The 15,678-nt window shown below is 45.2% G+C and overlaps 1 protein-coding gene across 2 annotated transcripts in view; it reads right to left on the bottom strand.

Moving 5' to 3' along the window:
* The window catches only part of CACNA1H (calcium voltage-gated channel subunit alpha1 H), a 311,405-nt gene that overhangs the window by 270,473 nt on the left and 25,254 nt on the right, over positions 1–15,678 (bottom strand). For both annotated transcript variants that reach the window (XM_030211678.1, XM_030211677.1), the window contains exon 4: positions 5,886–6,045. In XM_030211678.1, the coding sequence (XP_030067538.1) occupies positions 5,886–6,045 (160 nt within the window). The remainder of the gene's footprint in view (positions 1–5,885; positions 6,046–15,678) is intronic.

Here is a 15,678-nt window from a genome sequence, read left to right as displayed (position 1 = left end):
AAGGGGGCGTGGCCACAGGGGCATGGGAGGATATGGGGTGTTCTTGGAAATCGCGCACAGTGCTACAGAATAAATCTTCGTACACAAAACTGGGTGCGGATCCTGGTGTGAAACACTATTCTATAAATGGCGCCCAACTCTGAACGCCGTTTATAGAATAGCCCAAATTTAGGTGCAATTTATAGAATTTAGTCCCACGTGTAAAATTGTGCGTACGAGATCAGAGAATTAGGAGGCCTCTGGTTAGTCTCATGGGTGATCTTAGAGCTAGCGGACTAAATGAAAGCTCAGTGTAAATTAAGGGTTTTGATTTAATAGACGATGAATGATTACCAGGCCAGTCTACTGGATTTGGCCTTTCATGGGATTGCATCAGGGTCCTTCTTAACCGTTTTTCTGAGCTGAGTAGCTTCTGCTCTGCTGATCATTCACTGTGATAGAGGGTTCTCTGGGGCTTCTCTGCTCTAACCTATACTTTTTAATATCTTTCATGAGTCAAAGGCCAACCTCATGGGACACGGTAAGATCAGCTTTCATATATATTCTGATATGAAAGATACAGCAGCAAATATTAACTCTTGTCGGTCAGTGGTCTGGGACTGGTTGTTAGTGAATAAATGGCAGCTTAACCCAGCAAAATCAGAGGCAGCCAATTCAATGCCCTGCAAGGAATGATTATGATTGGTGAGCTAGAAATATTTTAAATAAATGACATGACTTTTAGGCATGAGAAATCCTTTATAAAACTACCTCCTTAGAGTCTAAACTATGGCTAATTTCCCTTGTTAATTGGCGATTTTGTCATTTTATTTATTTATTTGTTGCATTTGTACCCCACATTTTCCCACCTTTTTTCAGGCTCAATGTGGCTTACATAATACCATAATGGCGTTCGCCAAGTTGGTTGATAACAAATACAAGGTTAAATTGTGGTCGAATGAGGTAGGTGTGTATTAGGCACAATGAGGGTCGAAGGGAGTGAAGATTGTATATTGTCCAGTACGATCATAGGTTATGCTGTGTTGCTGGGTGTGGGGATTTACGTTGGATCGGTGGGGTAAGCCTTTTTGAAGAGGTTGGTTTTTAGTGATTTCCTGAAGTTTAGATGGTCATGGATTGTTTTCACAGCTTTTGGGAGCCCATTCCATAGTTGTGCGCTTATGTAGGAGAAGCTGGATGCGTAAGTTGTTTTGTATTTAAGTCCTTTGCAATTTGGGTAATGTAGGTTTAGGTATGATCGTGATGATCCGATTCTGTTTCTGGTTGGTAGATCTATGAGGTCTGTCATGTATCCTGGGACTATGCCGTAGATAATTTTGTGGATCAAAGTGCAGATTTTGAAGATGATTGGGAGCCAGTGCAGCTTTTCTCGGAGGGGTTTAGTTACTTTCGAATCGTGTTTTACCAAATATCAGCCTGGCTGCTGTGTTTTGGGCAGTCTGGAGTTTTTTTGTGTGAGGTGTTCTTTGCATCCCACGTAGATTCCGTTGCAGTAATCGGCATGGCTTAGGACCATTGAATACAGGTTTGTTTGTTTTTTTAAAATCAACAAATCCTGTATAGTTACCACTGGCATATTCCCTATCAAATTGGATTTTTTTCAGTGGTGTATGTTCCCACAACATATATATATACTAGGAAAAAATGCCCGTTTCTGAGTGCAATGAAACGGGCGCTAGCAAGGGGCCCCCCCTCCCTCCGAGTTACTTGCCTTGTTCGGGGTTCGCGTTCGCCTTGCGTTGCGGCCCTCGAGTGTTATAGCTCCGCCCTCGACGTCATGACGTTTTGACGCGAGGGCGGTGCAGACACTCCAGGGCACACCGGATATCTCGGGCGCCTCAACTTCCGTGGAGGCTTCAGAACGTTGGGGTTGCCTTTTATATAGAGAGATGTTTTGTGATGTACAAAGCATAATTCCTTTGCCAGAATTTAACATGATTTGAGAATTTACTGACAGAAAGAGTGAAATATTTCACAGCATTAAATAAATGAACGGGTTTCACCCCCTCTACCACGGACCCATTTAGAACCTTGACCAAGTCACCCAAACCCTCCCTCTCTCTTCACTTTGATCTCTCTTTTCCTTGTTCTCTTTCACCATTTTTCATACACCACAATTTTTTGGACTGTCAACTTTCTCCTACTCATTTTCGTTCCTACCACAATTGAATTTGACATCTCTTGAGCCACAAGCTTTCATTTGCAACTACCGTCCTTCTGCTTCCAGTGCAGTGACGGCCCTCAGTAGGGGACCACAGACTGTGACTTCCTTCCAAATTCTACAGGTGTGCACCTAGTAGGGTGTTTCAGCTGTAGGATGGTTGCATTTCCTCTCCATTAGGGGCAGGGTTCACACATCCTATCTGCCAAACCACAGTACTGAATCTGAAGTTCTTTGGGATGCAGGGCTTTTAAACAGCATCATCAAACCCTCTTCCTTTAGCAAAATGAAAGTCAGTATCTTACTACTACTACTACTTATCATTTCTAAAGCGCTACTAGACGTACAGAGCGCTGTACACTTGAACATGAAGAGACAGTCCCTGCTCAACAGAGCTTACAATCTAATCAGGACTGACAAACAGGACAAATAAGGGATAAGGACAAAGAGTAGCAAGATTCCGGAATCCCAAAGAGTAGCAAGATTCTGGAATCCCAAAGATAACAAGATTCCGGAATCCCAAAGACTACTACTACTACTTATCATTTCTAAAGCGCTACTAGACGTACGCAGCGCTGTACACTTGAACATGAAGAGACCGTCCCTGCTCGACAGAGCTTACAATCTAATCAGGACTGACAAACAGGACAAATAAGGGATAAGGATAAAGGTTAGAAAGATTCCAGAATCCCAAAGAATAGCAAGATTCCGAGCAGAATCCCAACAGTAGCAAGATTCTGGAATCCCAAACACTACTACTACTTATCATTTCCATAGCGCTATTAGATGTACACAGCACTGTACACTTGAACATGAAGAGACAGTCCCTGCTCGACAGAGCTTACAATCTAATTAGGACAGACAAACAGGACAAATAAGAGATAAGGGAATGTTAAAGTGAGGATGATAAAATAAGGGTTCTGAACAAGTGAATAAGGGTTAGGAGTTAAAAGCAGCATCAAAAAGGTGGGCTTTTAGCTTAGATTTGAAGACGGCCAGAGATGGCGCTTGATGTACCAACTCAGAAAGTCTATTCCAGGCATATGGTGCAGCAAGATAAAAGGAACGGAGTCTGGAGTTACCGGTGGAGGAGAAGGGTGCAAGATGGTCTTTTTCCTCTTGAATAATCTCATGGACACATAAGCGTATAGCTTACCCTCTGTTCAGTGGCAAACCTCCCCATTTCCACCCACCAACGTAGTGTATCTGCATTTAAATAACTCATTTTAAGTCCAAGTGGTGACCTTTCAAATAAGATTTTCAAAGCAAAGGAAAGAAAGGGCACAGTTTCAATTACAGCTTCATTCTGAACTTCATAGGAAAGCAACCCAAGGTCGGACAGGTCAGAAATGTATCTACCAAGACCCCACTAGGAAAACTGAAATACCAGTAGATAAAAATGTACCAATACTGCATTCAGTTGCTTTCTCGTTTCATATTCTATCACGGTTGGTTTTACCTTCAGAAATAACCTTTATATGAAATAATTTGGATAACATCAGTTTGCTAGTTAATTAAACGTATTTTCTCCTTTACTGAGAATGACTTAGTCGAAGGTACCCAATCCCTTCTCCTTGAGGGCAGAAAATGGGTCATTTTTTCAGTCTATCACCAATCAATATTCATGAGGCATATTTCCCCCAAATTAATTTGCAGAGCTCGGTTACCCCAAATTCAGAGCTGTTTGTGGTAGGGACATGCACTCATTTAAAGGATCATGACATCCCCTAGGCCATTTCGTGTCATTTTCTAAAATAAAAAAAAAATGATTAAAACATCTGAAATTTCAGTTCTTCTGTCATTAATAGTGTGCACTGGGCTTGATATTTACGAAGGGTGCTCAGCAGTTACCTAAAGTGCCAGCTGTCGAGGTGGATACTCGAATCCGACTACCGTCTAGCATTGAACATCTGGTTTCAGTGCCAACCCATGTGCAACTTTGCTTAAATAACACTTCTTACTCTCTGTGCTTACACCCTATACTCTCAATTAAAATGTTCTATTACGTATTGTGTTGACATTGTAAATAGTAACTTATGCCATGCTTTGTATTATTTAAATATTTTTACTGCTGCAATTGTCTATTGCTCATGCTTGATCTATTCTTACTGTACACCACCTTGAGTGAATTCCTTCAAAAAGGTGGCAAATAAATCCTAATAAATAAATAAACGAACCAACCCAGAAGTGCTAACTGGTTAGCAGCAATATTCAGAGCTCTAACCAGATAATTAACTAGAGAGAGGGCAGTCTTTTTGCTGATGTAACTTTATCCGATCTGGTTAGTGATTTGAATATGGCCGCTAGCGAGGTGACTTCCAGCTGTACCTAAGCTCCACCCACAGACTGCCCGGATATTACTGCCAGTTAGCACCGCGTGAAGGAAATTTTCCAGGGCGCATAGTAGGTGCATGTAAAAAACAGGGGCGTAGCCAGACTTCGGTGGGTCCAGAGCCCGCGGTGAGGGGGGCACATTTTAGCCCCCCCCCCGGCGCCGCCGACTCCCCCGCCATTGCGGACCCCGCTGCCACCACCAACTTTGCCCCCCCCCCGCCTACAACCGTTTCGACCCCCCTTCCTGCCGCCAACCTGCCGTTGCCAACCTTTGCTGGCGGGGGACCCCACCAGCCGAGGTCCTCTTCTACCCGCAAAGGCTTCCTTCTGTTTCTGACAACTTTAGAGATGGTCGACCTAAATGTTGAGATGGTCGACCTTAGAGATGGTCGTCCCTGGTTTTCGGCCATAATGGAAACCGAGGACGCCCATCTCAAAAACGACCAAATCCAAGGCAATTGGTCGTGGGAGGAGCCAGCATTCATAGTGCACTGGTCCCCCTCACATGCCAGGACACCAACCGGGCACCCTAGGGGGCACTGCAGTGGACTTCAAAAATTGCTCCCAGCTGCATAGCTCCCTTACCTTCGGTGCTGAGCCCCCCAAAACCCACTCCCCACAACTGTACACCACTACCATAGCCCTAAGGGGTGAAGGGGGCACCTATATGTAGGTACAGTGGGTTTGTGGTGGGTTTTGGAGGGCTCACATTTACCACCACAAGTGTAACGGGGGGGATGGGCCTGGGTCCGCCTGCCTGAAGTGCACTGCACCCACTAAAACTGATCCAGGGACCTGCATACTGCTGTTATGGGGCTGGGTATGACATTTGAAGCTGGCATAGAGGTTGGCAAATTTTTTTTTTTTTTTTTTAGGGTGGGAGGGGGTTGGTGACCACTGGAGGAGTAAGGGGAGGTCATCCCCGATTCCCTCCGGTGGTCATCTGGTCAGTTTGGGCACCTTTTTGAGGCTTGGTCGTGAAAAAAAATGGACCAAGTAAAGTCGACCAAATGTTCGTCAGGAACGCCCTTCTTTTTTCTATTATCGGCTGAGGACGCCCATCTCTTAAGCACGTCCCAGTCCCACCTTCGCTACGCCTCCGACACACACCCGTGAACTTTGGTCGTCCCCATGACAGACTGCAGTTGAGGGCGCCCAAAATTGGCTTTCGATTATGCCAATTTGGGCGACCCTAAGAGAAGGACGCCTATCTCCCGATTTGTGTCGGAAGATAGGCGTCCTCTTTCCAAAATGTCCCTGATAGTTTCTTAACAAGATTGGATTCAATCTCTAGAGAATGAGAGCAGTTATTAGAAATGCAAACTAAAATCAAGATTTTCAGGTACACTGTTTTCTGTGATATATTCATACTATTTGCTCATATACTTACGTGGAAAAATTGTTGTCCAGGAAACATCTGTTTCTCAGCAGTCCTGCCCACAGCTGGACACCAACGATTCCAAAGATGAAAAAGACGAAAAAACATAGGAGAAGAACGTTGCCTAACATAGGCAAAGTATCCAACAGCAGGGTCACCAGTATTCGCATACCTGCAGGAGATAGAAAAGCACTGGATCAGTCTTTACAGATATACCTACTTCAGCTGTCTCTTCTTGCAGCCCTTAAATTCATACCTTCATCTCTAGAGTAGAGGAAATCCCACTGCTGCTCCTTGGGATTTTGGGAAAGTCACTTAACCCTCCAGTGTCTCAGACACAAACTTAGATTGTGAGCCCTTCAGGGACAGGGAAATACCAGCAGTTCCTGGATAGCTAACCAGGCATGCTGGACCGCATATAATGCAGTTCTAACCACGCCTAGTTAGCCATCCAGCTACGGCACTGAATTTCAGCTGAACCCAGATAACATCCAGACATTACCAAAACACCCAGGTATTTAATGCCAGTACCTAGACAGGTGCTGCCAATAAATATCTGGAATTAATTCAGGCAGTGGAGGCCAGATTTTAAAGAAAACACTAATCACCGCCAACTGAATATTGACTGGATAATTTTTCCAGAATAGTTGCTGAAAATCCCCACTGTGTTGTTTTCTAGACTGCTGATGCAGGCTTTTCAGCCGAAACACGGCGACCGTGTTGAGTCCTTTTAATAAAGCCTGAATTTATTTGCACACTTTTAAATGAGTTTTTACTTGACTCTTTCTTTGTCTTTGGAGTTTTGGACTCCCTCCTTTGTTTTGACGAAAATCCCCACGGTCCAGATACACAATGGTTTTGCCCTTCCTCTGACTCCCTCTCCCCCTTTACCTTGTGGATATTATGGGCCATGTAGGTAGATTTGCTGTCCAATACTATCCCTATAGCTTGAAAACCTATTGGTAGGCAAGTTCTACATTCACCTGGGAACATGGGGCCCTATTACTACACCGTGTTGGCGCCTACATCAGGGGCGTATCTGCGTGGGGCCTCAGGGGCCTGGGCCCCCGCAGATTTTGCCCTGGACCCCCCTACCGCCATCAACTCTCCCCCGCTGCCGTTCTTACTTTTGCTGGCGGGGGACCCCAACCCCCGCCAGCCGAGGTCTGCTTCCACCTGCCGCTGCCGTAAAAACTTCTTCTGCAGCCGGCGGGGGACCCCAAACCCCCGCCAGCCGCCCCGCGGTGTTTAAAATTCATCTTCGGCCTCCGTGGCCGTGCTGCTGTGATAGGCGCTGTTGAAATCCACTTCGGAGTCTGACGTCGTTGTACGTTGTACGTGCTGCGACGTCAGACTCCGAAGTGGATTTCAACAGCGCCTATCACAGCAGCACGGCCACGGAGGCCGAAGATGAATTTTAAACACCGCGGGGCGGCTGGCGGGGGTTTGGGGTCCCCCGCCGGCTGAAGAAGATGTTTTTACGGCAGCGGCAGGTGGAAGCAGACCTCGGCTGGCGGGGGTTGGGGTCCCCCGCCAGCAAAAGTAAGAACGGCAGCGGGGGAGGGTTGGCGGCGGGAGGGGGGTGGAGAGAGTCATTGGTGGCGGTGGGGGCTCGGCGGTGGGGGGGGGCGGCGGCGGCGGCGGGGGGGGGGGGGCTAAAATGTGCCCCCTCCCTCTGGCTCTGGCCCCCCCTACCGCAGGAGTCCAGATACGGCCCTGGCCTACGTGCGCCCAATGTGCGTCAATTTGGAGTTACCGCCTGGCTACCAATGTGGCCCGTGTGGTCACTTCATTTTTGACGCACGTTCACTACTGCATACCAGAAAATATATTTTATTTTCTGGCGCCTGGGCGAAAATCAGGCGGTAACTCCGATTTTGACGTGTGTAGGCGATTACCGCATGGTTAACGCGAGAGACCTTACCATTAAGTCAATGGCTGGCGGTAAGATCTCAGACCCAAAATGGACGCCTGCCAATTTTTATTTATGACGCATGTCCATTTTCGACAAAATTAAAAAATTTTTTTACAGGCGTGCTGAGAAATGGATCTGTGCGTGCCCAAAACGCACGCCTACACTAGCGCAGCCCATTTTTCAGCACATCTTAGTAAAAAGACGCCATAATTTCTTTGAACATTGGCCTGATACAGATTAGAGTATAAGATTAAATGAACTTTCTATGTTTGACTGTCTAACTACCCTTTACTTTACTCTACCATTTCTGAACTTTAATGCAATACCACCTTGTAATTTATGATATCATAAATGAATAACAATGCTATACCACTTTTATTTCTCAGATCCGGAAATGACGACCGCCATTACGGCATAATGTAAATCACTCTTTCATCCATGAACATTAAGGCAATATTGCTTTGTAATCTACCCTACAATGTCCATGCTATACCAATCTGTATTTCTTAGATCCGGAAGTGGCAACTATCACTCCGGCATTATGTAAGCCACATTGAGCCTGCAAATAGGTGGGAAATTGTGGGATACAAATGCAACAAACAAACAACCAAATAAATAAATAAATAAATTAAAACAATATAAAACACCAAAGGGAGGGGAAGGGGTGTTTAGCATCTTCACACCTGCTGCGGACACGATAACAAATATGTCCAAAGCGGTAGGAGGGTTTAAACCTCCCACTAAAAAGAAAATCCTAAGCAGAACAACTCATTCACATGGTACACGCCATCATTTAAACAACAAATATCTTAAAACGTAATAATAAAAGGAAATTGTAGTTCATTTGATGAGATCATTTCTGATTTCTCTTTTAAACGTCATTGGCTGGGGACTTTTTTTTTTTTGCCTTTTGCTTCTGTTTCATGCTACAGAAGAGAACTGCTGAATATTTTGATATTTTGCTGCAAAATGGAAAAAGCTGTTTTGTAACTGTGAAATCGCTCAGCAAAATTAGGCTGGTAATCTTATTTTTTTCTAAGAAGCAAACTGTGTTTAACTGCAGCTTCGGGGAAAGTGTGAATTTATTTGATAGCACTAATTATGTAAAAAAAAAATGTGTGTCATATGTTTGCCACCTGAATTCTTCTGCATCATTTTAATGAGTTTGAGTAACAGCAGCACTCCAGGGGTATCGTAATTCCCTTATGATGAGACGCGTGCAAGTTAAAATAAACTCTACTAATTTGTCAAACACGACAGGATTTTGTGGCCTCACCAAGGGGCCTTTTTACTAAGGAGAAGTAGGCCGAATGTGGGCCTACCATGCGCTACCGTGGGATGCCCTGAAGCACCCACGGTAGTTTTCCGCGCCTAAAAAATCCATGTGGAGAACTAAGGGGTGCTTTTACTAAGCGGCGTAGGCGCCTACATGCACCGAACGCACGCCAAATTAAAGTTATTGCCTGGTTACCGCATGGCCCTTGCGGTAATTTCAATTTTGGCGCGCATCCGCTACGCGTGTATGAAAAATATTTTTTATTTTCTGGCACACGTAACGGACGCGCGCCGAGTGGCATTTGATGCGCGTAGGTCATTACCGCCCAGATTCTTTACCGCTAGGTCAGTGGCTGGCGGTAAGGTCTCAGACCCAAAACGGACGCACGGCAATTTTGATTTTGCCGCATGTCCATTTGCGGCAAAAATAAAAAAAAGAGAGGCCTTGTTACATGTGTGGAACAGGCTCCCTGAGCCCATACGCCAGGCCCCCTCCCTGCCCATCTTCAAATCATTGCTCAAAGCCCACCTCTTCAATGTCGCCTTCGGCACCTAACCACTACACCTCTACTCAGGAAATCTAGACTGCCCCAACTTGACATTTCGTCCTTTAGATTGTAAGCTCCTTTGAGCAGGGACTGTCCTTCTCTGTTAAACTGTACAGCGCTGCGTAACCCTAGTAGCGCTCTAGAAATGTTAAGTAGTAGTAGTAGTATTACATATAGCAGTGATTTAACCAGAGCTGAGATTGTGATGTCATAATGCCTCATTCCACCAATGCCTAAGAGCCAACCTCATCAGTGATGTCACAATGGCTTGACTGTCCTATACTTGGCTCACTCTTATCTATTAGATTGTAAGCTCTTTGAGCAGGGACTGTCTCTCTTTGTTAAATTGTACAGCGCTGCGTAGCCCTAGTAGCGCTCTAGAAATGTTAAGTAGTAGTAGTAGTACAGAGAAGTAAAATCCCCTTGGGAAAAACCACAGGCCATTGGACGGATCTGAAACACTCTCTCTCCAAACATGCCTGGTTTTTCCCAAGGGGGTTTTACTTCCCTCCCCCCTTGATAGAAACTAATTCTCTATAGCTATGAATCTTTCTTTCATTCATTCTTTCTTTCTCTGCCTTTTCTCTGCTTTAACTCTGTTCTATGACCTTTGTATGAGGAACAAACATTTCTTCCTTCTTTATCTAATTAGTCTAATTACTTGTAATTACCAGAGGTACTGATGTTAGATTTTGTAAGTTTGTTATAACTTGAAACTGATGTCTGATGCTGTGCTGGTGGGTGAGTAATTAAAAAGACTTTTAATTCTCTCTAATTCCTGTATAATTTTTTCTATGATATTGAATAGAATTCGTAAGTGTTTTAGCGAATAGCAAACCAAACGCAGCCTAGTACAGAATTTAGACACACTTCATTATAGAATTAGTGAGTTGTGCACGTAAATTCTAATTATTGCCAATTAGTGTTCATTATTGCTTATTAAGGGGTCCTTTCACAAAGACACACTAGCGTTTTTAGTGCACGCTAAAAATAACATATATGGGTGTCTCTAACATTTAGCGTGCACTAAAACTTACCCCGCACTAAAAATGCTAGCGCACCTTTGCAAAAGACCCCCCTAAGTGCTGTTAAAAATGCTGATTAGCTTATTGAACCAATTAAGTTACACGCACTGTTATAGAATATGCGTGGATTTCAGCGCAGATCTCTAGGCGCGCTATGTAGAATCCGGAAGTTCATGATTATTGGGCATTTTAATGCACAGTACGTGCTTCTTCGGAAATAGCTTGCACTCAATAACATTGCTCCCGTAATGGCAAAATGAAAGAAAAACCCTGAAAAAAGCAAACATCCCCAGGAATATAAGTACATAAGTATTGGCATACTGGGAAAGACCGAAGGTCCATCGAGCCCAGCATCCTGTTTCCAACAGTAGCCAATCCAGGTCACAAATATTCGGCAAGATCCCCAAAATGTACAAAACATTCTATACTGCTTATCCCAGAAATAGTGGATTTCCCCAAGTCCATTTAATAACAGTCTATGGACTTTTCCTTTAGGAAGCCGTCCAAACCTTTTTTAAACTCCACTAAGCTAACCGCCTTTACCACGTTCTCTGACAACGAATTCCAGAGTTTAATTGCACGTTGAGTGAAGAAACATTTTCTTTGATTCATTTTAAATTTACTACATTGTAGCTTCATCGCATGCCCCCTAGTTTTAGTATTTTTGGAAAGCGTGAACAGACTCTTCACATCTACCTGTTCAACTCCACTCATTATTTTATAGACCTCTATCATATCTCCCCTCAGCTGCCTTTTCTCCAAGCTGAAGAGCCCTAGCCGCTTTAGCCTTTCCTCATAGGAAACAGCACAGCACGAAAATGTTCTGGCTGAATACCCTTCATAATCTCCCCTACTTAATCCAGTGGCCTACCTCCTCCCACGATTTACCACCAATCTTTGTAACAATCTAAATAGACCCCAAAACTAGTAAGATATTGCCCCAAAATCCAACAGCTGAAGACTTAGTGGCCCTGCAGGACAGTATCTGACCACCAATAATCTGTCAATATTGACCGGATTAGGTTTTTTTTTGGAAATTGTGGCCTGCTGGTTCCAACCTGGCTATCCAATAGGAGTTGCCGCTTTGATTCTCATTGGGAAAGTGGTATTTCAAGTCATCAGTAAACATAGACATAAGAACAACTAGATCATGGTGTCATAACCCAGAGAGGCTGGTCCTGATTGAGCTGGAGACCCATGAGACGCAAGAGGGGCACAGCGGGCTACAAATCCTTTTCATATTGATACAAAACATAATAAAGTACATTTAAAGCAGAGATTAGTAGAGGCTGATTGAGCAATCTCTACTCTGTTTGATTTTATTGTACCACACTTATAAAAGTTAATTCCCGATGAACACAAGGCATGAAGCTTCGATGAGCTCTTAATTTAAGCAAATTTTAGAGAATTCCCTGGGGTAAAGAAGCTTAAAAAAAAAAAACCTCCCTTTCCTTGTATCCTTTCAGACAGAGTAAAAATAGATTTTCTTTTGCTGGGCTGTTTTCCCACTCTTTCCAGTTTGGGCTGTAACATGGTACAGGATTGGTAAGACTGAACCCAGCAATTAGCTGTCTTGGAATAGCTCTCTTTTGGAACTCTCAGGTGTGCCCCTAGGAAAGAGTTTTTCATCAGCCTCTGAACTGAAAACGAGTGGTAGATTTCTTTTTCACTTCCCTGTTTATGTACCAGTTTGACACCGTGGGGAGTAGAAACAGCATCATAGGTGGTCCAAGGAAGGAGGAACGCATATTAATGCTTTAAAACGTTCATTGAAGAAAGACCCAACTTGGCCAAGTTTCGGCAACTGCCTGCATCAAGGGGTCTTCAGATTTTTCAAAATAAAATAAACACACGAATATCTAAATATGCAAATGCCTTTCATTAACCATTACTTCAAAAAAACATCCATAATCGAATCAAATACAAACGTTTTCTGGCTCACTAACGAGAATAGAAGATCTCTTGCTTCATAAATGGCATCTAAAGAAACCGCTGATGCCGAGCCTCTATTTCAAATCACAGACATGCGCATATCGTGGCTGCCCATTAAAAAAAATTCAATGTCTGTTATTTTTGTATCAAAAGACGGGAAACATCACCCCTCCCCCCTTGGAAATCAAGCCTCCTGCAATACTACAAATCTCAAATCTTGTAGAACATGCCTGGCTTCCTGACAACGTTGAACCAACGTGGCCTCCAAACGTCTTAGGCGCATTAGTGTTTTTAACGCGCCTACAATTAGCATGTGCGTTCACCGTGCAGGCACCTAGAGGGATATTGTAGACGCACACACAGTTAACGTGTGTACATGGTTAACGTGCGTTAAAGATGCTAATGCACCTATAACGCTGCTTAGTAAACAGGGCTCTTAGTCTTAAATTACTTAAATGTTCAGCTATACGTAATTTTATCTTTCTCTTGGTTTGCTCTAAATAATAGGAAAAAGTCCTCCTTCAGATGGCTTGGAGGGGCATAATCGAAAGGGGCACCCAAGATTTCCTGAGGGTATCCTCGCAGGACGTTCCGGTGAAGGGGCAGGGAAACCTGTACTATCAAAACAAGATGGGTGTACATCTTTCGTTTCGATAATGCAGTCGGGGATGCCCAAATCGCAAAATTTAGGTCGACCTTAGAGAAGGACGTCCCCGATTTTCGGCGATAATGGAAACCGAGGACGCCCATCTCTAAAGCGACCAAATCCAAGCCATTTGGTTGTGGGAGGAGCCAGCATTCGTAGTGCACTGGTCCCCCTGACATGCCAAGACACCAACCGGGCACCCTAGGGGCACTGCAGTGGACTTCAGAAATTGCTCCCAGCTGCATAGCTTCTTATGTGCTGAGCCCCCCAACCCCCCCCCCCCCAAAACCCACTCCTCACAACTGTACAACACTACCATAGCCCTTATGTTTGAAGGGGGCACCTACATGTGGACACAGTGGGTTTCTGGTGGGTTTTGAAGGGCTCACATTTACCACCACAAGTGTAACAGGTAGAGGGGGATGGGCCTGGGTCCGCCTGCCTGAAGTGCACTGCACCCACTAAAACTGCTCCAGGGACCTGCATACTGCTGTCATGGAGCTGGGTATGACATTTGAGGCTGGCATAGAGGCTGGCAAAAAATATTTAAAAACATTTTTTTTAAGGTGGGAGGGGGTTAGTGACCACTGGGGGAGTAAGGGGAGGTCATCCCCGATTCCCTCCGGTGGTCACCTGGTCAGTTTGGGCACCTTTTTGAGGCTTGGTCGTAACAAAAAATGGACCAAGTAAACTTGCCCAAGTGCTCATCAGGGATGCCCTTCTTTTTTCCATTATTGGTCGAGGACGCCCATGTGTTAGGCACGCCCCAGTCCCGCCTTCGCTATGCTTCCGACACTCCCCTGTAAACTTTGGTCATCCCCGCGACGGAAAGCAGTTGAGGACGCCCAAAATCGGCTTTCCCCTTACTCCCCCAGTGGTCACCAACCCCCTCCCACTCTAAAAAAATAAAAAACTTTAAAAAAATATTTTGCCAGCCTTAAATGTCATACCCAGCCCCCTTCACCCCTTAGGGCTATGATAGTGGTGTACAGTTGTGGGGAGTAGGTTTTGGGGGGAGATTGGGGGGGCTCAGCACCGAAGGTAAGGGAGCTATGCACCTGGGAGGAATTTGTGAAGTCCACTGCAGTGCCCCCTAGGGTGCCCGGTTGGTGTCCTGGCATGTCAGAGGGACCAGTGCACTACGAATGCTGGCTCCTCCCATGACCAAATGCCTTGGATTTGGTCGTTTTGGAAATGGGCGTCCTCGATTTCCATTATCGCCGAAAAACCGGGGACGACCATCTGTAAAGTCGACCTAAATGTTGAGATTTGGTCGTCCCCAACCGTATTATCGAAACGAAAGATGGACGCCTATCTTGTTTCGATAATAGTGGTTTCCCCGCCCCTTTCCCGGGACGTCCTTAGAGATGGTCGCCCTCAGAGATGGTCTTCCCCGTTCGATTATGCCCCTCCACACCATACTTTTTACTGTTATTTGAATATTTTTACTGCTCTAATTGCCTATTGCTCATGTTTGATCTATTTTTACTGTACACCGCCTTGAGTGAACTTAAAGGCGGTAAATAAATCCTAATAATTAATACATGATCATGCCTAAACTTAGGTGCATCCCTGCTGACTTACATTACTGTTCTATAAAGGCATCTTGGTGCAGAGATGTTGTTATAGAATCGTCACCCAGTGCTTGACATTGGCATACCTAACTGGCGGTGTCAACTTAGAGAATCGCCCCCTTCATGCTGTGAGCATAACAGTACCTGCAACATTTGTGTCCTGCTGAGCGATCAGGTAGCAAAAGTGGGCTATGTGACTTATTTATACCACAAGGTCGAGGGATCTCAACTGCATAATTACATCTTTTAAAAAAAGTGAAACATTTATCAATAAAAAAGTTATTAACCCCTGAGTTGCTCGGTTCCTCCCCCCCCCCCCCCCACCCCCCCGTAAGCCCATCACTGGAGATTAAGGGAAAACCTTTCTGGAGCGCTTATCACTGGAGAGTGGGATCTGCTCCAGGGCTCTAACCAGGACCACCGAGGGGGGGGGCAGGGGGGGCAAAATTCCCCAGGCCTAGTCTCCAACGGGGGTGGCCTGGCGCCAGAAAGTTCTGCTCCCTCGGTCTATCTCTCTCCTGCTCCTGTGTGTCGGAATCCGGGTGTTTCTGAGGGAAGAGCAGACGCAGGAAGCTAAGGGAATGGCAGTGGCCCGAGGTGGGTGGGTGGGGGGGGGGGGGGTGGTTAGTGGCAGCTGCCCAAGTGGAGTGGGGGAGGGGCGGGGCGGTGGCTGCAGCGACCCCTGCCCCAGGCACAGCTCTGTCTCTTGATGGCCCTGGCTCAAACACCCACTGCCCTGCTTCTGCTACATTCAGCCCAGTTCTGCAGCTGAACAGTTCATGTACACGGCAGAAATATGGATTGAGAGGGGCAAATTCTGAACAGCAAAGGAGACTCTTCAAACGGTTCTGCTCTCTTCAAAGGATAATTGAAGCAGAAAGAGAATGAAA

Source organism: Microcaecilia unicolor, chromosome 8 (genome assembly GCF_901765095.1).
Source record: "Microcaecilia unicolor chromosome 8, aMicUni1.1, whole genome shotgun sequence".
In the NCBI taxonomy this organism is placed as follows: Eukaryota; Metazoa; Chordata; class Amphibia; order Gymnophiona; family Siphonopidae; genus Microcaecilia; species Microcaecilia unicolor.
The sequence above is the reverse complement of the archived record's forward strand: the minus strand, read 5'-3'. Positions and strand labels throughout refer to the sequence as shown.